Source organism: Arabidopsis lyrata, assembly GCF_000004255.2.
Source record: "Arabidopsis lyrata subsp. lyrata unplaced genomic scaffold ARALYscaffold_2, whole genome shotgun sequence".
Lineage (NCBI taxonomy): Eukaryota > Viridiplantae > Streptophyta > Magnoliopsida > Brassicales > Brassicaceae > Arabidopsis > Arabidopsis lyrata.
The window spans coordinates 8523995-8550121 of record NW_003302554.1 but is presented as its reverse complement, the minus strand read 5'-3'; the positions used below and the strand labels follow the sequence as shown (position 1 = coordinate 8550121).

The following is a 26127-nucleotide window of genomic DNA, read 5'->3' as shown; positions in this document are numbered from 1 at the left end:
GGTTGGTCAAGTAGTTGACAAAAAGTTAGAAGTTTGGATTTGTAATGGAACTAGTAACATAGAACTTTTAACATAGGTAGGTTTTATAATTGCAGGGGAGAGAACAGTTTTTTGTGCCCCAAATGCAGGGCAGTGGAGGTTTTTTGGTAACTACTGTAAAGCAGCAGGCAGAGCCGGTATTGACTAGAGGCTGGGGTGAAATCTGTTGCGACTTGTAGAACAAGTCTTTTGTGGAACTGGTGCAAGAACGTTTTGGCCACTGGAGTAAGCATGCTTTTGGATTTCAGCTTGAAATCGTAGAAGGTGAAGGCGGAGACCTGAGGGGTTTTGTTTTGTGAACATGTACTAGGCAAGGTAATTGATTGATATGTATTGCCTGTATGGTTGTGTTTGCCTGAAGGATGTAAGTTTCTATTAGGGACTGCAAATAAGTTGCAAATATGTATGTCGCTTTGTAACGGCCCTAACTATATATATGACAATGGCATTTGGTGAAAATTTTGTTTTCTGAATCAAAAGGAAACAGTAGAGGTAGGACAGGAGTAGCAGGTTTTTTGGCTTAGGCGTTACACAGTTTGGCATAATAAAGACTACAGCATACGACAGTTCCATATACTAATACATCAGTAACATGGTCTACAGAATAAGAGCGAGATAGTGGCTGACGAGATAGGAGGATGGGTTAGCACATTGCCTGAATACGCCTTGCGTAGTGGAAGGCGAAGCATTTTGGGCAGAGATGGAGAAGAGAGAAGTTGTTGAGCACACAGTGTGGTAACCCACCAAAGCGGAGTGTGTTGTCATAGAGGCCAGAAGGTAAAATTCCCATGTCCGCTATTTGATGTATAACCATTTCAGCAACTCCAACAGCCTCCTCAATGGTGCTAACACTTCTGAAGAAAGCAAAGAACACTTCCATGCCTTGGTCAAATGCACCGCAGCAAATCAGGAAAGATCCAAGAGCAAAGTGAGCGTACATAACTTCGTCAGTTGCTGAAGCTATTAGATCGAGTGCCCTTTGGCTAGGGCCCGTCTGAACAGCTAAGCGGAGACCTTCGACATAGTTTGCAGTAACGTTGCCTGCAGCAACACATTTTAAAAGGAAAGGCCTGTACCTGGAGTTTTCAAGGCATAGGCGGCTCACGAAGATGAATTCATCTATGTCAGCATCCTGGAGCACTTCGTTTGCGAAAGCTATTGCTTTGGTAGCAGGACCAGCAGCGATTAGGGGCCAAGCTCACGGAACCCATGCTTCCCTACACGCCTAACAATGTCAGTAAGCAGAACATTTGGAATGGTATTCATTGTCTTGCGCTTGCTCTTTATGTGTTTGGGGTACGCTGAGGGAAGACGGTGGAGAGGTAGTTCTCAGTTTTATAGGCGGAAGAAGTTTCAGTGTTTTCCATTGTATGCAATAAATATGGTAGTTCAGAACTGAGTAAATGGTGTACTCATTTATGACTACAGGTGAAATAGGAGAACATAGTGGATGCGTTTTGGGGGAACAGAAGGAGTAGGTAAATGTGTCAGTAAGCTTATTTGGGTCAGTGGAGAGTAGTAAAAGGAAACAGAGCATAAGTTAAAAGAAGAATAACATATTTAAGCTGGAGAACAAACACATAAAAGGGAAAATACATATAAGAGGAAGAAAGACTAAAATTATTTAAAAAAACAATCAAAGACACCAACATAACTGAGCAAGAGCAGAGAACTAGCAAAGGAGGAGGTACATAACAGAGAACCAATAGAGGAAACAGTTAATGCATCTGTTGCTGAGGTTGCAGCCTAGACAGAGAGGAATGTCGACCCATTTCCAAGTATTACTATGACTCCGTATCTTCAAAGGGCCAATTTGCATTATTTGCCTGAAGACAGTACTGCCAATGGAATCTGCTGCTTCGAATGAGCCAGTAGAACATAAAAATGTAGAACAGCTACGAAGAGCATCATCGTAAAAGCCCAAACACACTTGCAGCAAGGCTATGGTGAAGTTAGCATGAGGTAGAGGATCCGGTTGCGATAGCAGCAGTTGGAGAGCATACTCTGCCCGACCCTCTCTTGTTGCAAGCTTTAGGCTTTCTAGGTAACACGCAGTTGGATTACCAGCTTGGACACAGCGGGAGAAAAATGGATGGAAAGGAGATTCATTGGTAATAAGATGAGGATTGTTGAAAAGATATTGTAGAGAGATAGTACGAAGAACTGCAGGATCAGAAGCAAGTGTGTTGTAGAACTTTGAAGTCCCAAGCATTCCCCCTAGATTGATGAAACTATCAGCTCCTACACGCATAGCAATATCTATGGCAACATTGATATCAAGGTTTTCCATATTTGTTGTTTGAGTTATGGTTTGGTAGAAGAAGCATGTACATTATATAGGAATTATTGCATAATAAGGCACTTACCTCAACTTATTTGTGCCTTTAGGCACTTTGAAGGGAGAAGGCACTCTCACATTGCCAAATCTCCATTATACCCTCAATCCGGTTCTACAGCCGGTTCTGTTTCTCTTCCTACAAACCGAACCTGGTTTGCCTCTGTCTCTATCCTCCCCACTTGTTACGGTTTCCCCCCCCACTGTAAAAAACCCTAATTTCTTCTCCCAACTTCTTTACCGTTTCTTCATTCTCCCGTTTAAAGCTCAAATCTGACCCGCCATTTCCTTTGTCAACTAACCCCTGTCGCACGGTTTCCCTACTTCATCGTTGTCGTAGGGCTGTACATCATTGTCTTCGAAGTGTTTACATTATCAGAAACTCCACGCATCTCCCTAATGGAAGGTAATTATTGAACCCAATGCTCATGTTCTCATAACTAATTTATGCAATTAACCAGTTCAAAAACCAACTGCAGCCTCGACTTCAAAGCAACCTTCTTCAGAATGGGATTCAAATCTTCCTAATCGACTATTCGCCACTGATCGTTATCCCAAAGCGAGGCTAAATGTCTATTGTAAACCCGACATTCTTTCGTTTATCCGGTCTATTTTCCATGGGACACCGGAATTCGACACTATTCTGCAATCTTGCTTCGGTCCTCTCTTCGACTTGCCGGTAAGTCGAAGCCCTAGTTCTTGCAAGCTGATACATTCTTTGCTATGTAGGCAGTTGATAACCAAACGGAAGTATGAATTATGGACTGTGTTTGGTGGACAACCCCTGAGATTTTCCCTTATTGAATTTGGTGCTTTAACTGGTTTGCCCTTCGGTGAATTTCTAGAGGACTATGATCCAGAAAGTGAGCCATCTTATGTTGAAGGGCAGGATTGTTACTGGAACGAGTTAATAGGGAAAGATAAGGACGCAACCTTAGGTGATGTATCTGAAATGCTCCTCAACCCCAAAAAACCCTTGTCTCCTGAACACAGAGTTAAGCTTGCGTATCTCCTCATTGTTGATGGTGTCCTCATATCCTCAAACCAAACGGGGAGGCCCACATTTAAATATGTTGAGATGTTGGCAGATATTGAAGCGTTCCTTGCCTTCCCTTGGGGTAGAGAGTCATTTATGAAGACAATAGCATCCATGAGACCCGGGAAACGTATTCTACCATCAGGCACTGGGAAAAAATTGGTGTCAACTGATCCTGTGAAGAATTTCGCCAAACAACTTCAGCAGATCACATTCCGTCTGAAAGGTTTTCCGCTTGCGTTGCAACTCCTAGCATTTCGAAACATTCCTGGCATGGTTGATTTGGTCACTGATGATTCCACCTCATTGACTATCAAACACTGGAATAAAGTCTCTCTGCCAAAACAATTAATTTCTCTTTCTCAAATACACGCTCTTGAGCACCACCTGAAGGTATAAGTTTCCAACCTTGGTAGCTTCATCTTTACATACCCTCTTTGTTACTCAATTTACCCTTCTGTTTGGTCAGGAGAAAGTGGATCCTTATATTCTTCTTGGCGAAAATGTTGACAAATCTTGGGGGGAGTGGGATGATGAGGTGAAAGACAAGAAAGTAGCTTATATGTTGGAACTGATACTCAGATCAAATAAATTCAATAAATCTGAATGGCCAGGAGGTGATGACTCATTACCATTCATTTCTATCCCAAAAAAGAAAGTCGCAGTTGTTCATAAAAGGCACATTGTCGAGCGTAAAAAGAAACCAGGGCAGAAGAAATCTAACACGCGACTACGTGTGAAGTGTCAGTCTCCAAAATCAAAGCATCGCTATGCTACCCGTAGCCGGTCTTCTCTAACTCTATGTGATGATGAGAAGTCTTCTTTAATGGTGGAACTGAAAAACCAAGTGGCAGAGCTATCAAAGCGTGTATTGAAGCTAGAAAAAAGAAATAAGGCAATCATATTCAAGCGCTCTAGGAAACTCTCTTCTAGATGTGGTGAATTTGCCTCTAGATCCAGGCGCATGACGCAAGCTAAAGTTCCTGTTAAATCTCAGACCACTCCGGATGATATGTCCAATGAGGTATATATCTTACCCTTCCTTCAGTGACACTGTTTGCCCCTCACCTTATGGAAACAACTTCTATTTCTTACCCGAATGATCGTTCAAGCAATGAATTTTTATCAAACGCACACATACATGAAGGCTTTCTTATGGAGGTTTATAGCTTCTACCACTCACATAGCTATGACTATAACTATAATATTAATATAAAAAGTGGTTTAACATTACAGGATCACTGCGCAACCAAAGTCAATGCTGACAATTTCGGATCACAATCAGACAATTATTTGCCTATGGCAAACAATAATGAAGGCTACAGCAATCAGTCAGAATATAACTCCGGGTTCGCGCAAACTAACACTGATTTGGATATGGAGGTATGTCTGTTATATCTTATTTGTTTCCTACTTATTGTGTAACAATATCTATATAATATTAAACATTTTTTACCTTTCTAAACAGCCACAATCCAACAAGAATTTCAATATATCGGATGTCGCACCTCAATCTCCTGGAGATATATTGGTTGGTGATGGTGTTCAGCACAACTGGAAACAATACCGGGAGGTATTTGGGTATCCTGGCCAGTTGGGCGTCCATGATGTGGTTGATGGTTTTGGCGAGGACTCCATTGAAAGAACGACATTTAAAACCCCGGTAGGTGTTCTGATTTTTTGCTACTCTTTAAAATTACCCTTTAATTAATCATTGCTTCACATATGACAATCAGGTGCTTGATGCTGACCCCATGGATGTCTTGATTACCCCACTCCCATCAGAAGAGCCTAATAAGCCTGATACACATCAAGGAAATCCCATTTATGACACTGCCAACAAAGATTCCCTTGGTTTGAATACCCCTTCTGCTCTCGAGGGTAACGAATACAATCCATCTTGCTCCAAGGTATAATTGCACACATATACATGTGTGGCTAGTCTTAAACGCGACCATTCCAGTTTTGTTTCTCTCTTGTTTAACAGTTCAACCTAACTATTCTTGATATGATGGACAGGAATATTTGGTCACTTTTATAAACTATATAATTTTTTCACTACCATAATTTCGAAACAAATCTCTTACCAGTTTTTAAATTATATCAGGAAACATTGGCTATTGTCCATGTGTCTGAATATGTTATAGATACACCTGTTGAACCAATGGATGAAGATAATCCACTGAAGGTCCCGTATTTTATTTCATTATTCCTTTTTGCAGTCCCATTGGTCTTTCGTGTGTTTCTAAAACTGCTCTTTATAATATAATATATACCAGTATAATATTGATAGTTATTTGATTTATTTGTTGTTTGCAGCCTTTGGTATTTGCTGAAGATGTCTCAATAAAGGTATACCTTCAAAAACAGATAGTAGTTTCCGAGTGTGTCTTGTTATAATGGTCACGAATTAATGGATACTTGTTTTGACATATCTATTTGACCATATTCCTTTTGCTAATACACTCAGGAAACATTGGTTAGTGTTATTGCATCTCAGGAAATTATTGATACACCTATGCAACCAATCTCTGAAGATAATCCACTCCAGGTCTTCTCTTCTCTTAAACTTGGCCAGTATTGTATGACGTGTATTTAAAGTTTTTTGTATACCAATTCCCAAATTCTTATGTGTATTTCTACTTATACTCACAGGACCACGTAAAGATTGTTCATACCCCTGATACAGAAATTTCTCAAGCAAATTTGAATATGGTCTACCTTAAAACTTCTCAGACCCTTATTATAGAGGTCGCCGTATAAATGCCTTCTTGATTTATATTATTTCTGTTTGTAGGCATTGGTATTGGTGGGGGATCCTGTTTTTGATACCACATCCAAATCAGAGATAAGCAACCAATCATCCCCAACTGAGGTATGGACATATTATCTCTGCCTATGAACTATTTCAGTCATTCTTTAATTCTTACCATTTAATCCCATTAACTTTACAATGTTTTCCATATTGGTGCAGGGTAAAATCTTCTTAAGGGAAAACATTGATGGACAAAACATTGTAGATAATCAGGTTTACTTATAATTTTATCCTTTTATAAATAGAACAAGTTTTAATTGATATTGACTTTTAAAATTCAATTTCTCCTTTATCTGCAGGACAAAGAAGATTCCATTGTTAGTCATTCATATGTACTTTCTATTTTGTTTCCTCCTAATTTGGTCTTTTTAATATAGCAGTATTATGATTGCTTATTTTATTTTATCTTCCAGGATAATAAATCGCAACTGTCTAACAAATCAGACCCTATAGAAGAGGATTTAGTTAATGTTTCAGATTCATCACCAGCACAAGCGAGAGAAAAACCTATTCTTTCGGAACCTGAGTCTATTCTTGTAGCTGAGTTTTTATCAAAACCAAAAATGGAGGCATACCAACTTTTACCACTCCTAAAAAAGACAGATTATGCCCATTTTTTGGATACCCTTTCATCAGCTCCTAATACGTATGCATACACTGTAATTGTTTTCTTCAATCCTCACATGTGGTCATTAAGGCACCTAAACTATCCTTGTTACTCCTCTCAGGGAACATGTTACGGATTCTGGATTCCTATTTCCCAACTCATTCCTCCTGAAGCTTGCAAAACCTCAAAATTGGGTTTCAACTCTGGTAACTATATTTTATTTTCAACTCATTGTTCTGTATTTAGCCAGTACTCAGAGATAATAATATATTAGCCTTTCTTTCCACAGCACATGGAGGTTTTAGTGGAGTTACTTTCTAGTAGGCTTGCAACAAGACTTGCCACACAGCGTGCTGCTTTTGTTGAACCATGGTTTGCTAACCATTTACAAGGAAAATACAAATCTTTCAAAGCAGCAAAAATCAAATCTCGCGTCCGCTGGTCCGATCCCATGAAACGCTTTATTGTTGGCCCCACCACCGAGTGGTTCACAGACATTGATACCATTTACGTACCTATGATCTGGAATTCTTGCCACTGGGTAGGCCTTTCAATCAATCTAGGAGTCTGGGAAGTTGAAATTCTCGACCCAAATACTGACCTCAATTCGGAGGAAAAAGTTAAAGAATGTATCGAGCCTGTTGTTACCCTTTTGCCACACCTCATCCAGAGGTACTGTAAGCCCGCATGTTCCCAGAACCATGGACTAAAACCTTTCCTGTGGAGGCGAATACATGGTGTATACAAGAATGTTAGATCTGGTGACTGTGGCCCGGTTGCTATGAAATTTCTTGAGATAATGGCAAGCGATAAACTCCCAGATCAAATGGAGAAAATCACTGACAAACACGTTGACAGTTTCAGGCGTCAATATGCAATGGATATTTATGAGCATCTTGTCTGTCCTGTTTATGCATCTGACTTTGCTGCCTAGTGTCTACATGTTTCCCAAGTTTCTGTTTGTAATCGTAACCATCATTTCCCTTCTTTCCTACTATATTCCTGTGGATACTGGCGCCTACTCTGTTTTTCTTTATTATGTACTCTGTACTCAAACTATTATTTTCTCTGTAATCGTAACCATCATTTCCCTTCTTTCCTACTATATTCCTGTGGATACTGGCGCCTGCTCTGTTTTGCCTTTCTTTATTATGTACTCTGTACCCAAACTATTATTTTCTCTGAAATTCATTTTGTCTACATCCTATCTTTCCATCCATATTAATTCATCCATTGTTACAGTCGTTTTAGGACTCTATTGTCACATTATTCTTATCTATTATCCTTCACATGAACTGAGTCTTAACAAATCAAATTACTTGAGTCGGATGAAACATAATGGAAACATAATTCATAGAATAAGTAGTCCCACACATACATTACATTTCATACTTAAATCTACTAACTCTACTCTCAACTGAATAATACATAGAATCCGAAAGCCATGATTAAACCACCAAAGATAAATACTTTGTTCTTCACACAAATATCTTCTCTATCTTTCCCACATAGCAACAGTCCACACTTAAGACCTTCAATCTGTTTCTGTGTTTGTTCCTTAAAATCTTCAAATGCTTTGAATTTTTTCTCTATCACTTCCAAGTCTTCTTCCAGAGTCTTAACCACCCTTTTAACACTTTCCATCTCTTCAACCATGGATATGTCGGTCCACTTAAACAAATGATTCTTACTCTATATTTGGCATACAAAATTTTAATCAAATGTTAACAAATAAATCAGATTTTCCTATTGATGTTGCTTATCTGCTTACCTCCTCCGATCCGTAAGGACAACAATGAAAGAGTCTACCAGGATTTTTCGGGGTCTTTGAAGTCTTCATCACAGATAATTGGCCACATGTACATTGCCGAGGGATTCCACTCACGGTGTGAGAGGACAGGTTGCTCACTCCTACACCAGATCAAAAAGATATCATCATTTATCTCGATAATAGCTTTTTCCAAAATTTTTACCATTTAAATTATAGATTACTCACCTCCACTTTCGCATGACGACATCGTGGTTCCTACTCCGGAATATCAGAATCTATATATGGAAAAAATCTCGAAAAGAAAAGCTCCGGATTATCGTGTTTGGGGGAGGTTTGATTATATGCGACGCCGTAAAAATATAAATATTTTTAAACGTGGATTTTTAGTATTGGACACCTTAACTCAGTCCATTCACAATATGTTATGTGATAGGGATACTTATTTTTGGACATCTCTACGACTTTGAAAAAGACAAACTTTTTGAATAAATTATGTTGTTTGTATAATTATAAACAAAATGGTTTCTTGATTATGTGTACTTGTTAATTATCCCAATAACTAATCTAAAACCCAATCCATTACTAAAGAAGAGTTAACAGTGAAAAGTTTAAATCATTATGGGGGAAAATTTCCTGCACAAATTTTAGATGGGCAGATTTAACGTAAGTTGACCTAATTAGCTAGATTGTTAATAAGGTGTCCAAGTCTATATAGGCAAAGTATAGTGTCCATCTGGATCAACTCGATAGGTTTTTCATTTCACAAAACACAGTCACTTTTAACAGGGGGTCACTATAACATATCACTCACATAATTAAGGGTAACTTATGTACTAATATCTAAAAATAAATCTAGTAATCCATCCATGTCCATTGAATATTTAGTAAGTTAGAGACTTGAATCATAGGAAAAATAACAAATTATTTTAATTTGTTACTTATATAATAATTAGTATTTATGAATCATAACTAATTTTACAAAAAATTTAGAAAGTTATTTTAATTTTATCTAATAATACAGATAGTAAGCCATCCATAACCTTTTCTATTGGTTATGTTAGAAAAGGTAAATGTAGAGAAATAACATATTTATCCCGAAAACCAGCTTATTTTGGCTAAATAAAGTTGGACACTTGTAAACCTAACTATGAGGGAAGAAGAGACAATCTGTCTTATCACCCCATTTAACTTTTAAGCGGGAAATTTCCCCCCTAAGGGATTACAACTGTTGGACACTTATGTCTTCTTTATTAAGGGATGTGATTGGTTTTTTCATACAATAAACAACTACAAATATAAAAGTCAAATATCTTTGACATTATAACCATGATGTAGGGGGTGAATGCTAATATGTTGTAGGAAACAAAATAAAAAAAAACAATCAGGGTATAGGGTTTAGATTTTGTTGCTTGGGTTCTCCAAGTATGGTCTAGGGTATAGTTATCTATATTAAAACATGAATTAATATAGTTCTAAAAAGCGGTCTAGGCGGTCGCCTAGGGTATATTAAAACATGAATTAATATAAAGTAGTAGTAGCCAGTATATCATCTCTGATAGGATTTGAACAAGTTATATGGATAATTAAAATTTTAATTAGAGTTTTATTTATATATATAGTTATAAATATTTATATATTGTTTAATATAAATATAAATAAATGTTTTGTCTAGAATAAGGGTTAGATATTACATCAGAGTACATCCTTACAAAAAGTTTAACAAAAACATTCACCAATCATCATAAGAGAGACATGAATATTAGTTTTAGCTTTTGGATAAGTTAATCGCCACCATTTTGATCTCTTCCACTTCTTCAATATCTGGCTCCGAATAAACTTTCGATATAGGCCCATGGCTAACAATCCTCACACTTTCCGGCCTTGCTGCATACCTATCAATCCTCCACCAAGCTAGAGCAAGAATAATATTCGGATGACCAAATCTGCGGTAGCTACTGTCAAAGTCTAGGGCGGTTTGCCCAGTTGCCTCACATCTCAGTACTACATGGCTGAAAATATCAAAAATATAATGTTAACATATATAAACACAAATTAGGTAGGAAATTATGAAATAATTCCTAACGTATATATATATTTATTGTATAATTACTTCCTATCCATGAGTTTGAAAGGAATTCTGTATCCATTGATATCAGCACGATCCGGAGCGTTATTGGTCAGGCTACCAACATAGACGACAGCACCAATTATATCTGAAATACAGAAAGATTAATATGATCGGTACAAGCGTTTAAACATATGTGAAGACTAAGTTTAAATTAAAGGGAATTCCAATTACCAATCAATGTATTTGTTGGGACAGTGTCCTCAACAATGTAGTCGAAAGGTGTGAAATTATTAAAGAGGACAGTTTCTCTAGGATCAGCAGATGTGACACAAGTTTCATCGACGAACCATATCCCATAAGTATGAGAGGTGGCTCTAACTTTTTCCGAGTTAGGGCGAACACGGAACGTTGTTATGGTTTTCCACTGATTTTCTTTGATTTTTTCATAGTAAAATTTAGAAAAACTCCGATCGATTATTGCCTCAATTTGGGTGCCCTTTAATAAACAATTGTGAATTGCATGTTAAGTAAGTATGATAAATTGAGAGATAAAATTACACATGACACAGTAGATAACTTACCGATGTATCGACCAACACCAAGCGAAGTTGGAACGAGGATTGATTGATCCATTTCCTGTAAACCCTAAGCACCATAACACAGATCGTCCATCCCGTTATCACAGGTGACAACTCGTAAAGATTGTGGTAATGACCCATATCGAATTGCAAAACCTAAATCCCTAGTTCTTCGAGACGGTGGAGACAAAAAGCTTTGGTTATTATATATAATTTTTTTATGTGTAAAGTCTATCTTTGGCGAGAATAAGGGGTAACGAATATATAATGGAAAAAATTGGAAGTCTGAAAGCCACGAACATAGTTGGATGTATGTACAGTCTCTAATAGTTTATCCTATATTCAATGAACTCTAAAAGGCAATGAATACGAAAAAGCCAAAAATAAGGATCAATATTGAATGCAATGGTTACTTTTTATTATCAATGAACCGTTGCGTCTATAGATACGAGTTTCGTTGTCCAAGCACAACAGTCCACGACTAACTAGAATTATCAGATACCAAGCGAACGGTTTATAATTATTAGTGAGTATTATAGAAGTTTAGTTAAAAAAAAGTGTCTATACAAGGTTTTCATAATATATGAATTTCACATTTACGTTTAATATACTTGGGTTAAGTAAATATGGACTAGGGTATAGTTATCTTTATGAAAAATTTATAAAATTTCAATATTGTTCGTTTTGGTATTCCTATGATGTATAAATCGAAATTAATATATTTTCCCTTCGGTTTACTAAATATATTCTAGGGTAAAGTTATCTTTATTGAAATTTTTATAACATTTCAATACTTGTTTATATTTTAGTATTATTAGTTTTGGTATTCCTATGATGTATATATCGAATTTATTATATTTTCCCTTGGGTTTACTAAATATGGTCTAGGGTATAGTTTTCTATATTGAAAAATCTATAAAATTTCAATAATTGTTCATATTTTAGTATTATTAGTTTTCGTATTCCTATGATGTTAAAATCGAAATTATAATATTTTCGCTTGGGTTTACTAAATATGGTCTAGGGTATAGTTTTATTTATTGGTTGTCCAAACAAAACAGTCCATCACCAACTGCGATAATCAGAAACCAAGCGAACGGTTTTCCCTTGGGTTTTCTAAATATGGTCTAATAGTAGTTAGGTATTGTATAATTTGGTTTTAGGGTTTAGATTTTGTTGCTTGGGTTCTCCAAGTATGGTCTACGCATGTATGTCCCTTAAAGTATTAATGGAAAAAGGCTTCTGTTGGTGTAAAAGGAAAACAGTAGGTACTTTATTTATTGGGTGAGTACAAGGTAGAGAATAGGATGTAGTTAGCATAGCTCGCGAAAGCAAGTAGCATACATGTAAACAAAACATCGACGACAAAGGGAAAAAACCGTATAATTGTTCAGAAAACAATTAGGCAGACCAGGACCAAAACGAAAGGTATTGTCATAACGACCACTCCTTGGTAATCTCAGGGATGTAACTTGATGTAGAAACGTTTCACCAATCTCAACTGCTTCGGGAATGTTAGGAAGAAGATTAAAAAATGATTCCATGACCACCATACCTTGGTCAAAAGAACCACAACAAACAAGAACAATTCCCAAGGCAAACCTAGCATATATGATGTGTGGAGCAGCAGCTCCTAACAGATCAATTGATAGCTGGGAAGGACCTGCTTCAGCAGCAAGGCGTAAGCCTTCAACGAACTGGGCAGAGTGATTATCAGCGTCCAAACACCGTAAAAAGAACTGCCTGTAGACAGAACCAATATTTGCCAGATGTGGTGCAAAGACGAATTCATCAATATCGACATCAGCAAGGACGGTCTCGTCAAAGGCAAGGGCCATACACTCGGGTCCAGCAGCTACCAAAGAACCTAACTCTCTGAAACCATGCTGGGAGAGACGCCGAACAATGTCAAGAAGCAGAGGATGTGGAATAATGTTCATTTTTTTGGAGTTTGCGTTTCTGAGGTTGCAGGAGAAAGAAAGAACAGCAGTGATTAAATAGGGAATTAGAGGCAAGAGAGGGAACGTATTTGGAGTTGAAATGCAGGTGGGGAGTAAGCGTGCAATGACATACATTAAGTGATATAGGTGGCACAGTAGCAGCAAGTGGTAATTAAAAGCTGTGTGTTCCCTTGCGTGTTGTGTCAAGGAAAAGTGACAGTGTAAAGTGCCTTGAAACTAGCAAATGATATGGAAACCTAAAGGTGTAAGCGTTGGTGTAGATACGGGAACTGCTTTTACTGGAACTGTCACATACAAGATACAAAAATGAAAAAGAAAAAAAAGATTTAGGAATAAGATCTTGAAAAGAGATTAACAAAGAAGGAGGTACATAACACTAAACCAATACAAAAAACACTGTCTGCAACGTCTGTCAATGCGGCACCTAGTAGCAAAACAGGTAGGGATGTCACCATAGTAACAAGTGTTAGCGTGCGAACGAATCTTCACTGGACCAATTTGCATTATGTGTTAAAAGATAGTGCTACCAATAGCATCAGCTTGACGGAATGAACCAACAGACGAGATGAAGCTATCAATTCTGGCAATTGATTCTTGGTAAAAGCCGAGGCAAACCTCTAATAAACCGAGGCAAACCTCTAGTCCATCACATCAATCGTAAGCCCAATATTAATATGACATGTCCATCATAACCTGACCATATAACATACCAATTTTTGGTAATTTGGTTGTCCATTTTTAGGCGGGATTTATCCCCCCTTTTCTTAATTACCGAAATCCATTACTATTAACCTTTATTTACTAATAAATTAGTCACTTTTGCCTTTCGCCCTTACTTTAACTAAAAAAAATTTTATTCTATCAGATTCCCTTCCAGATGTATTCGAATCTACAAACAGAGGGAGATGGTTGTTCTTGTTGGCATTAATTGAAAGAATACAGTAAGAAAGAGATAAGGAACTTATTGTGGATATGTGTAAGAGTAATTAAACAAGTTTGGTAGAACAACTACAATGGTTTACATGAGCGAAGAGAGCAACAATAGGGGAAAAAGTCTCAGTGTACTCCAAATGGAAAAACTTGGTCACGTTGAACTAAAGAGAAATGATAGTATCGAAAGGGTAATACAGCGTCAAGGCGAGAATGGCGTCATCCTAAAACCAGGTGCACTACAGTTTATTGACATATGTTTCGTAGATGTCAAGGGCATAGCGGAGGCGTGCATTGTCAATCTGGGTAGGAGTAATATTGAGAAGGCTACTCTGCAGACCTAACATGGTGAACTCCATAAACTTGACTGATAAAGGACCGCAGTCGCCGCCACGTTTATTCTGCGCAAGCCCAGGAACTCTTGTAAACGTGAAAGCAGTGTCAGGCCACAATGCAGGAATGGAACCGCAAACTGAGAGAATGAGCTCGGGCAGCATCTGCGCAAAAGGAGACATGAAAGAAACAACCTTACGGGCAGAAGTTAAGTCTTCAAAAGGGTCGAGGATATCGATATGGCCTTTCTTAAGATCGATCGCCAAGCCAACCCAATGACGCGTACCCCAATTCATCGGGAGGTAAACTGTATCAACATCTCGCATCCACTGAAGCTCTGGTCGCCTTCGCGAAACTTGACCTTTGACATAGGAAATAAGCAAAGGGTGCCAAACAAATGCTTTGTTATTGTTGTGCTGCTTGAAGCTCATGTACTTGTTGCTGATGATGGAGGTGAACATGGAGTCAAGAATGGTGATCCGGCGCGTAATAAAGAAGGGATTGTAAGTGTCCCAAACAAAGGAGATCAGCAAATCCATGTGCTGCTGAGTAAGGCAGTAGTCAGTTTAAGATACAGAGAACAACACAAAAGCAGTAAGAAAGGAGATGGTAGAAGTGGGTGAACAGACCATAGAGGAAACCCATTGCTGGGGTTTGAGAAGGTCAAAGAACAGTGTTGCAGGGAACACAGTTCCACAGATGCTGTAATCGCTGCAAGAAAGGGCAAAGGAAATGTAAAAATGTGAAAATGGTTACATAAAAATGACGAATGTAGGCGGAAGTGTTAAATGACGTAAGGACCTTTTCGTTGAACGCCTTAGCTGAGACATGAGGGTTGAAACTTTGGTGGGGGAGGGCTTATGAAGGGTATTAAGAAGTTTAGAACAGGCGGCTTCCAGCTTAACATCTCCGGAAGTATGACGCAGCCGGAGCTTAGGAGCAGGTGCAGGGGGATTGACTTCTGGTGCTGCTGAAGATCGAAGCCTTTTGGAACAACGGGTTTTGGGCCGTTGAGAAGGCAGAATAGATGGTGATGGGAGGACTGGAATACCGTGGGGAAGACTACGGGTGGGCATAACTTCTGCATTAACATCCATGGGAGGGAAAACATCTAAGGGTTCATCAGGGGGATCTACTAAAACAAACTGCGTGATGTCAACAGCAGCAACAGGGGGCACTTCCACTGGTGAGTCCTGCGTGTTATGACTTTAAAGTGAATGGTCTGACACTAAGACTGAGAATAGAGAAATAAAGAAGAATAATAAGTTAGCCAGCGTACCCCGGCAGTGGTCAACGATACTGATGGCGAAGAGAGCTTCTTAAGGTGATCGCTGACGGGAGGGACAGAAGGGGGTAGCTCATTTACCACCATGGAGCAGTGCCTATCAGCGGACGAGTGGGTAGCTTCAGCAAGTAGCGAGAACGCCTGCAGATAGGGGAAAAAAGAACAAGCGTAAATAGGCAAACGAGGATACAAGGATATGATGGGGCTATATGAGAGGTGCTCCTGTTAACAGTACCTTGGCAGGGGTTCTTTTCTGAGCGAAACGGAACTGTTGTTTTACCGTGGAGACAGCAGGTGGCTCTAGTGGTTGCTCCCGAGCAGTGGAGGATGGAGAAGGAGGCTGGTACAGCAGAGGATTATACCACATAGAATGAGAAAGATTATAAGGGTAGGGTAAAAATAAGGACCTGCGAAGAAAACTGAGGTACGGCGGTTGGAGATGTAGGACGAGAAGATGGAGGATGGGAATTTTTTTTTGCGTTACAGGTGGCCGATGTGGAACCTTCAGGTTCGATTGTATCTGATCTTGTACCATCACGTTGACTAAGGCTGTGACCAGGGGCTGTTGGAACACGGACATACTGACCAACACGGCCAGAACGGGTCACACGTGATGGTTCCGAAGACCGAGCTTCAGAAACATGAGAAGGGCTTTTGCCTGTCGGTGACTGAACAGCAGGTGGAGATTCATTTGCTCGCATCATTCCACGAAGGTCAGCGAGCAAAGATGCTTTAAAACCTTTAAGTTTTTTATCCAGAAGAGTGGTAACATCCTCTGCAGTATTGATAAACTTGGGCTTTGAAGATTTCCTCTGTCGTTGCATTTCGGAAGAGTCAGAATCAGAGGTGGTACTAGTTGCAGTTATTTCTTTCCGCCTGCGGGAAGTGTACAATGACGGTAAGGACCCATCACCACTACACCAAAAGGCTTTGGTAAATGGAAAACCAGCAAAAATAAGCCTTTCAAGGTTTCCGACTTTATCATCTTCTGATTCTGAAGAACCAAATGGAGGGCCATCCGGGTGTGGGTACAAAACCACCATCTGTTCACATGGGAAAAAGAGATTACACCAACAGTAAAGTAGTACACAAAAAGGATGCAAAACTTAAAAGAAGCAAAACTTACAGATGGATCATTTTCAACAGCTAATATGTTGGAGGTATGGAATGACTTGCATTTGGGAAGGCGCGTTAAGGTTTTGTGAAGGAAAGTTGAGTCATCTTCAGAATGAGGGAGGTATTGAAGGAGCAACGGGATGGATCGAAAGGTAAAGAGCTGGATAGCAAGAGGGAAACCATGAACAGCCATGGTTGATTGCTTTAGCTTGTTTATAAGGTCGGCCTTCGTCTCTATTTTTTCCCCAACTTTGACCATACGCAGAAGCCTTTGGAAAGAGTGGCGGCCCCAGGGATAATTTAAGAAGAAGTCAACATTCTTCACCATCTCTACAACTTCAACCGAAGGTTTAACAGGTTGGGTCTTGCACAAGAGTATTCCTTCAACAATAACAATAAGAGCAAGTCTAAACCTACGCCAGATAGGCATATTTGGTTCAGCCTTTAACCAACTAACAATTTCCTTAACCGTAGCAGCACCAAGCGTCGGACCAATTAGTTGATACCAATAAGGAGCACTACCATTCTCATGCGTTGTTGCTGCAGCAAGTTGTTCGACAGGCGGCAGAGGAGAACAACACAAACCAGTAACTTGGTGAAATTCTGTAAGAGAGAAACGCAAAGGCTGACCCCCATAGACAAACCAAGTTTCGTCTACATTGGTGGTATGAAGCTGTCTACATAACATCTGGTGCACCAATTGGCCAGATACAGAACTTTGCCTCACCGGCAAGGAGAATAAAGACCCAAGCGGGGACGACAATAGCTTCTGCAGCTCAGGTGTCCCTTCCAATGCAGTAAGTATGTCAATTAGGTATTGAGGCTTAGAGTATGAGTTGATACGCACCACATGGCCAGGGTACCGATCGACTTGAAAAATCCTTTCAGGCAGGTCTTCTACAAGGTATGGAAAAGCAGAGGTGGTTAAGAGTACTTTATACAAATACAATAAGAAATGGTATACAGTAATGGAGAGAAGGCTATAAAGCTACTTAAAAGGGCAACAATGGTGGAGAACAATGGGCAGGAAAAAGAACAATAATCAGTAAACCAAAAGAAGCAGGACATATAGAGTTCTTTAATATTCAAAACTAAACCCTACAGGAACAACATAGAAACACTAAACCCAACTACAAACACCAAAACAGTATACTTTCTTGTAAGCACAAGAAGCTTACAAGAAACACTAAACCCTACAGTAAACATTACAGGGCAGTACAATGGCAGCAAAGATAATAAGAGAAGCAGGACATATAGAGTTCTTTAATATTCAAAACTAAACCCTACAGGAACAACATAGAAACACTAAACCCAACTACAAACACCAAAACAGTATACTTTCTTGTAAGCACAAGAAGCTTAGCGAGGTTTGCGTGATAGAAAGTGGTAACAGCTCAGTATAATGACAATCAGAGGACACTAAACCATGGGATATAGAGTACTTTAATATTCAAAACTAAACCCTACGGGAACAACATAGACAGCCTAAACCCAAATGGGAAATGGTAAAACACTAAGCATATAGAGTTGTTTAATATTCAAAACTAAACCCTACGGGAACAACATAGACAGCCTAAACCCAAACGGGAAAGGGTAAAACACTAAGCATATAGAGTTCTTTAATATTCAAAACTAAGCCCTACGGGAACAACATAGACAGCCTAAACCCAAACGGGAAAGGGTAAAACACTAAGCATATAGAGTTCTTTAATATTCAAAACTAAACCTTATGGGAACAACATAGAAACACTAAACACAACGGGAAATCCCACAACAGTATACGTCATTATAAGCACAACAAGCTTAGCGAAGTTTATGTGATAGAAAAAGGTAACAGCTCAGTATAATGACAAGTATAACACACAATACCATGGGATATAGAGTTCTTTAATATAAAAACTAAACCCTAAGAGAACAACATATACAGCCGAAACCCAAACGGGAAAGGGTAAAACACTAAACACCATAATGAATACTATCAGGTTAGGGCGTTTTATGTGATAGAAACAGATAAGTATGGCTCGTGGGGTTAACATATACCTTTGGAAAGGAAATGATCAGCTAGACTCCCATTGGAAAGCATTGTTATGAGCTGAACCTGCTAGGAATCAAATACAAGTATGAAGGAAACGAAGGCGATATCCACGAGGAAAGAAAGCGCAAGACAAATCAGCGGGGATGAGAAAGGGGAAAAAAAACTGTTAATAAAAATGCATAACATTGGAAGTACATATCGGAAAGAAAAAATGGAATTTCAATTGGATTCAAAGATCCGAAACTAAAGAAAAGGGAGGTCGCAAAACTGTAAAATATCTGCAGAGAAACCCAGAAAAGAAGAAGATGGTCGGCGATGCGTACACTATTAGTCAGTCCTGTGTCAGCGGGAGTTAAGGGCGGAGCTTCGCAGGAGCTACTGGAAGGGTGATAATCGGAGAGTTGAGCTGCTGGAAGGGTGATAATCGGAGAGTTGAGCTCCTAGAAGGGTGATAATCGGAGAGTTGAGGTACTTGAAGTGCGATTAATGCAGATTTGATGAGGTTCGGCTCTCGATTTCAAGAGGAGTAAAGAAATTGTTTTTTTGAGCAGAGAGAAAGCACAGTGACAAAGCGTGTAACAGCTGCTTTGATTTAGCTCGTCTTATGAGAAACGTCATCATGGTCTCGAAGCGACGGAAAATCAAAATTCAAAGCGTACACGGGGAGCTTAAGCGTGAGGGCAAGGTGGACATTTCCTCGCAGGTGAAAATGCCTAAAACGAAAGTCCGGGCAATCGTACCGGATTCCGTAATTTTGTCTGGAAAAAGGCCCAGTCCGGTAATTATATCTTAGTTTAAATGCTATGGGCTATTTTTAAAATTGCTAAAGGCCCGTTTAGGCCCGCATGCCATTTTATAAAATTACAATCCTAAAACATTTTCTAAATTAACTAGGACCGTCGGATGGACGGATTTAATTGTTTTTAGTTAAAAACAAATTTAGCAAAAATTTAAATTAAAATTTAGTTATAAATAAAAATTACCTCAAAAATTAAAAAATATAGAACTGTTTTAGTTAGAGAAAAATTTATTTATATATTCGTTATGTTGTCTTAATACAGTAATTTACATTTCTATACTTTAAATTTATTGTAACATTTATTATAATAACCTAGTAAAGTTAAATTATTAATTACCAAAGTTTTGCTAAATATTTGCCATTATTGCCCAAACGTGATTTTGCATTCTCGCCAAAAATAATTTAACAATTTTCTTTAAAAACTTTTTAGATGCAAAATTTTTAAATCGTCATCTTATTTACATATATTAACCAATTTACAATTTACTTCACCACTAAAAAACTGTATTTCTGGGTTGAGAGGAGACGGTAGCTGCGATCATAGGACTTACCAACAGAGACATCTTACTCCGGCTTTGCTTCTAAGTGACAATTTACTCCATTTGGCGAGAACGGAACGCTTGGATTCATGGTACCGGCTACTTGACAACCCAACAAATAGTTCGAAACATGGAGAAGCTTATTCGCAACCGAATCTCCCCGCTTGATTTCAGCAAACCCACGACTCTGCCAGCTAATGCAACGCTGGTTCATGGTTCGCCCATAATCTCTCTTGCAAGAAACGTAGCCAATCGTCTATAGCTCTGTTTTCTCGATTTATGCATGGTTCAATTGGTCTCTCTGTTTTATAAAGACCTATGTTTTTGCATTCTCGTAGTTGATACTATATGAGTTTTGTACATATACCTTTCAGTATCCGTTTAATTAATTACACATTTAAACAAAATAAAAAGTGTATTTACATCCAATTTTTTTTTATCGTTGAAGTATGCTCCTAATCACTTGTAACACCCCAAATTTGAAGAAAATGAAGAATCAGATTTTGGGTTAAATTGTTCAATTTAGACAGATTGCAGGAAGATTTCTGATCGATTCAAAAGTTTGAACCAAAATCTATGAATAGGCAAAAGTTTGAGGACTAAAGTGCAAAAGAAGAAAATTAGGGATACACTCGGGTTTATGCTTTCCGAAAACGAAGGGAGAGTTTTTGGCAACTCAAATCTTGATCTTTCAACCCTGATGTTAAGTATATATATGCGTCTTGAAGCCCCAGAGATTTAGATGCCTATTCTCTTGTCAATTGGAGATTTTTGGTGAGTTTCCATACCCTTCCTCATCAACTCCGATTTGAAAATTGTGGGCATCTTGTGATCAAATTTTGTTGTGGCTTAGGTTGATCGTGCTTCTCCGTATGAGTGCTTTAGTTCTGGGTTGTTTTCAGCTATGGTAGAAGAATTTGGTAAGTCTCATCTTCTTCCTTCTTCAATTTTTCTCCATGGAAGTGAGTTTCAAACTCTTTAATGGTGGATTTCTTTTTAGGAAGAATTAGAACTCCATCTATAACTTGTTAGAAAGCTCACGTTCCTAAGAATCCAATTGGCCTCTTAATATAATTGTGACAAATAGTTATCATCAATATAAGTTATATTATATAGCGTATGGTCGGAAAACATATGATCTTTTTTACTACTTTTTTACCTAAAAAAAAAGCTTTACAAATAGAACGAAGTTGAAGCAATAGTGGTGTTTTTGAAGTTTTTTTTTGTGTTTTGTGAGAAAATATGAGACTATCTATTTTTTATATAGAGGTGAGTATATAGAATTATTTTTCTTCTAGGATTAATAATTAATTTTATAATTTTCTTAATTAACGTATTTTATTAATTAATTTTATAATTTCTTAAATCTTTTTTAAAATTTTAAAGAAAAGTAATATTTTTCTTTCAGAATTTGTAACTTTAAATTAGAATTAGTAAATAATTTTTTAATTTCTATTTTTATATAATAAGATACAAATAATTTCCTTATAATTATCTTTTTTTTTACATTTTTAATAAATTTTTTTATGTAAGATATGTATAGTTTCCATGTAATTATCTTCTTATATTCTCTAAATTGTCTAAATTATAGTTTAAAAATATCTTTTTATATTTTTAAATTTAATAAAAGAAAAATTTTACATGCCTCAAAATTGGACACATGGCACGATCCTATGAGATACTAACGTTGTTTTCCATACTTTATATAATAAGATAATTTTGATCGATTATTCCTACTAAAATTTTGATATATTATCCCTAATTTTCTGCTTTTGCACTTTAGTCCTTATTACGATAATATATCAAAATTTTATTCTAAAATAAATAATATATAAATTTTGTACTAAATGAAACTCAACCCGTGCTATAGTACGAGTAATGATCTAGTGAACAGACAAATCAATACAATAAAAAAAACAAAAGTCTCTCCAGTGCTGACACCTCAGCTTTTTGGAGTGTTCTGGAAGTGACACCTCAGTAAAATCGGAACTCAATCAGAACATTTCAAATAATACAGCTCAGTTTTGTCTTCCAGTAATATCATTTTATTTTTCCACGTACTCTTTCTGATCAAATTTCAAAAGAAATATTTGTTTAGGCCCAACCAAAGTAATAGCCCACTTAATAACCAACTTACAAGACAAAAATATCTAAAACCCTTGGATTTTAAAAACGTAGTAGGTAAACCTCGGAAAATAACTCTACCGCCGGTGACCGATCTTTCCACCGTGGAATCGTGGTTGCCTCGCCGTACACTCTCTTCCAATTGTGAAACCTCCGCTGCTTATGCCTCTGCTCCTGGCCAATCGTGCCGGCTGAGTACATAATGGTTTGTTGATATTGTAGATAGCTAGTGGAATATGGGCAAACACTGTAGGGGGCAAAAGGGTTCTTGGCTTCGGCGTTATCTGGTGGTCAATCGCCACAATTCTCACTCATGTAGATGCTAAACTCGGCCTTCCATACTTGCTCGTTGTTCGTGCTTTCATGGGAGTTGGAGAGGTTTGTTAATTGTGATTACTTTTTATGATGTTAGATATCAATCTCAGATTTGTGTATGTCGATAAGGAGAAGTTAATATCATTGGTGTTCTCCAGGGTGTTGCAATGCCTTCTATGAACAATATATTGTCGAAGAGGGTGCATGTGCAAGAGAGAAGCAGATCACTCACGCTTGTTTACAGCGGAATGTACCTTGGATCTGTCACCGGTTTAACAATCTTCTCTACTGGTTAATTAATTTGGTTTATGTAAACTGCTTTCTTTTGTTGGTTTGGATACAGAGCTGTAGAGTATCTCCACGAGCGTTGTCGTCCTCCGGTTATCCATAGAGATATTAAGTAGTCAAATATTCTATTTGATTCTTCCTTCAATGGCAAGGTAAATAACTTGAATCATTGTTGATGATTCTGTTGTGAATTTGTTTCCTAGACTAAAACAGAAACTGTTTTAAAATTAACAAAAGGCATGAATTTAAAAATTAGTAAGTCTCACTAAAAATTTCAAATGTGAATAAGCTGTGTCTACATAATGTGTTTCTAAAGGAAATATGTGGCTAACACAAAATTAAACAAACTTCACTTAAACAATAGTGCATATAGTCTAAGAAACGGAAAATTTCTTTGTAGATGAAACAACCATCACATACGTGATCAAAATCTCCAACAACGCACTCGTCATCAACTTTAATTTGAGTGAGGAGCATATCGTACTCTTGGTATTGCCTCACGTTTAACTTCAGAATTACCTCACCACAGTTTTTTTGGCATTGTCTAACAGCTTGAAATCCTTGATTTTTCCAAAGTTGGGTGATATAGTTGGATCCTTCATCTATTTTCCCTTCACCGATTAGAATCATCTTGTAAACATACATTGCTTCGGAATGAGTATCTCTAGCTGCGTAAGAGATCTTAGCAATACCTGTAGCAATTTCTTTTTTGAAATAGTAATCTATAAGACCAGACAAGAAGATAGCGTGAACATTCCCATTTTTTGCACATTCAACTAAAAATTTGAAATTTTTAGGAATCTCATTTCATGGTGGTGGAAATACTTCAGTGAGATTAAGATTCTTCCACACGTCTGGAAATTTGGAGATATGAAATAATGCTTTGCATGAAGTAAGGGAAGATACGAAGTCAAGAGCAGAAGATTCTCCAACCTTACCAAGTATGACAACTAGCATGTCGTCGGGAAGAAATTAGTTAGAACTGGCTGAAAACACTTTTTACTCATTATTTAGTTTTTGATATTTGAATTGATGTAGAAGTGTATGCCTTTGGTTCTATTTATAGCAAAATATTTGATTATAACTATCTTAATTTCCCCGAAGATAACGAAGCCACATAAATTCCGAATTCAGTTAATTCCGTGTGACTTATAAGTTACAACCAAATAATATAAATCCACAGCTGGGAAGATAGCCCAACAAATATATAAATGTATCCTCCTGGGATCATAAGATTTAAAGACTGCTATGTAAAAAAAGAAATTTGTTTAGTAATTGCGCCGTGGTCTACCTTTGATTGCTTTGGGAGAAGTTTAAGTGGAATCATCTTCTCATGGCAGCTTGTTGCACTTGTGCTCCTCCTGCTTGTCCACCCGTTGGTTCTTCAGCCATGTTTGATGCTTGTGTCACAGCGTTCATCACTACGAGTCCCAGCGGTATCAAATACATCCACTGCGTATCATATGAAATTTACATCAAGACCTAAAACAAAATAAAAATCATCAAAAGATCTTTATTGTATTACTCACATATTTTGCCCAAAATGATCTCTCTGGTGGCGGTTCAACTTCTCCCTCTACATTCTCACCGCCTAGAATCTCCTCAGTGAATATTGGAGTTCTGTGAAACAGTCAGGTAAGGATAAGCTAAAATATTAGTTATTAGGCTAAGCGGTGGAAGCAAAGCTGTTTATTGATATAACTTGATGAACTGACAAAAAATTTCATGCTATATAGAACACATGTAGAATATAGATGTGCAGGCTCATGTAAAGTTAAGCCATTTGATTTAAAAAACGCAACAATTGTTTTACCTTGGCGCCTGCTCACTGCTTTTCAGGACCATTTTGCTGGCTACAGTAAGCAAAAAAAGAGAAACATAGATTAGATAGCATAGATAATCAAAGTCAGAAGCTCTTACGAAAATGTTACCTTCTTCAATCATAATTATAAGGTTTTGGAGTTCAAGTAGACAAGAGATGTAATAGAACCCAAGCTTGGAATATTCTATCGGAAAATATTTCACTATTAGGAACACTTAGAGAGACCAGCAAATCTCCTAGTTTGTTTATTAGAGGAAACAATTAGCTCTAATCAATCCAAAACAAAAGACTACACTTCCATGGAAGGACGCTTACCCTCATATATAGGGGGCACAAGCAGACAGAAAGGGATTTAGAATGTGCGGAAAGTCAATTAGAGACACACAAACAAACTCACAAAACATGGAAAGTAGACACCCAACACTCCTCACTCCAAACCACACCCCAAAGTCACACAATTATGTAATGTTTACAATGATCCTAAGACCATATTCTCACATGTCTTATCCTCTTATGGTATTTCCTCAATAAAGTTTCTGCCGATATATTACAGAACGTTAATAGATAGTCCACTTCTGCTGAAAATACATAAGCATAATATAGAAAGAGGGTTTGCAATACTGTACTCTAGATTAGGACTCAAAATATGTTCAATCCCCGATAAAATTCGCAAACTGAAAACTAATAACTTAATTACTGTAAGACCACGATTTCTACGACATGGCAAAACTGAATAATTGCAATAGATAATGATAAAACCAGAAATAAATTACAACAACCGAAACCAATATTTGTTAAACAAAGAACGGTTTGTGCGGAGGCGAGACATTCTTTCCTTAATTCTTTAATTGCCCGTAGTGTGACGGCTTGACGCAATCAGAATCCCAGGATACAACCGCACCATCTTCTGATTTGCAACACTCAAAATCAGAAGCCTAACGAACTCTAGTAATGTGTGTACTCTCAGACTCGATAACTAGAGAAGAGAAGAAGAAGGAGATTGTGATCTTTTTGATCCATATGTCCATGAGATAAAAATGGAGAGATGAAGCCTTGGTTTTATAGTCCAAGCTCTCAACACTATAATGGAGCAATAAAGGTGAGAATGTTATTGTTATGAGAATGAATTCTCAACATCAATGCCATTGACTCCATCACCTTTAATTGTTGTGAATTAATTTTTGTTGTTACACAATTTATAATTCACATTAAAGGAGATAATTGTTGACTTAATCAACTTACACATTGGGTAATTAACAATTATCATTTGGGTTATAAGCCCATTTCCCAAATCTCAAAATCTCAAACCCGGTCCGGCTCAACACGATACA

The 26127-nt window shown here is 37.7% G+C and overlaps 1 protein-coding gene and 2 long non-coding RNA genes across 3 annotated transcripts; 2 read left to right on the top strand and 1 right to left on the bottom strand.

Annotated features, from left to right (window-relative positions):
- The first annotated feature begins 6716 nt into the window (after window positions 1–6716).
- Window positions 6717–7867, top strand: LOC110230942. The gene is made up of 3 exons (XM_021035295.1): window positions 6717–6871; window positions 6954–7038; window positions 7122–7867. The coding sequence occupies exons 1-3, from the start codon at window positions 6789–6791 to the stop codon at window positions 7764–7766; spliced, it is 813 nt and encodes a 270-aa protein (XP_020890954.1). The 5' UTR covers window positions 6717–6788; the 3' UTR covers window positions 7767–7867.
- Window positions 7868–20694: 12827 nt separating this feature from the next.
- Window positions 20695–24045, top strand: LOC9322899. Its single transcript, XR_002334054.1, has 4 exons — window positions 20695–21021; window positions 21101–21167; window positions 22594–22749; window positions 22845–24045. It is a non-coding gene; the product is annotated as an uncharacterized LOC9322899 (long non-coding RNA).
- Window positions 24046–24090: 45 nt separating this feature from the next.
- LOC110230951 lies at window positions 24091–24816 on the bottom strand. The gene is made up of 3 exons (XR_002334015.1): window positions 24788–24816; window positions 24504–24594; window positions 24091–24426 (listed from the first exon to the last, which is right to left on the bottom strand). It is a non-coding gene; the product is annotated as an uncharacterized LOC110230951 (long non-coding RNA).
- Between the last annotated feature and the right edge of the window lie 1311 nt (window positions 24817–26127).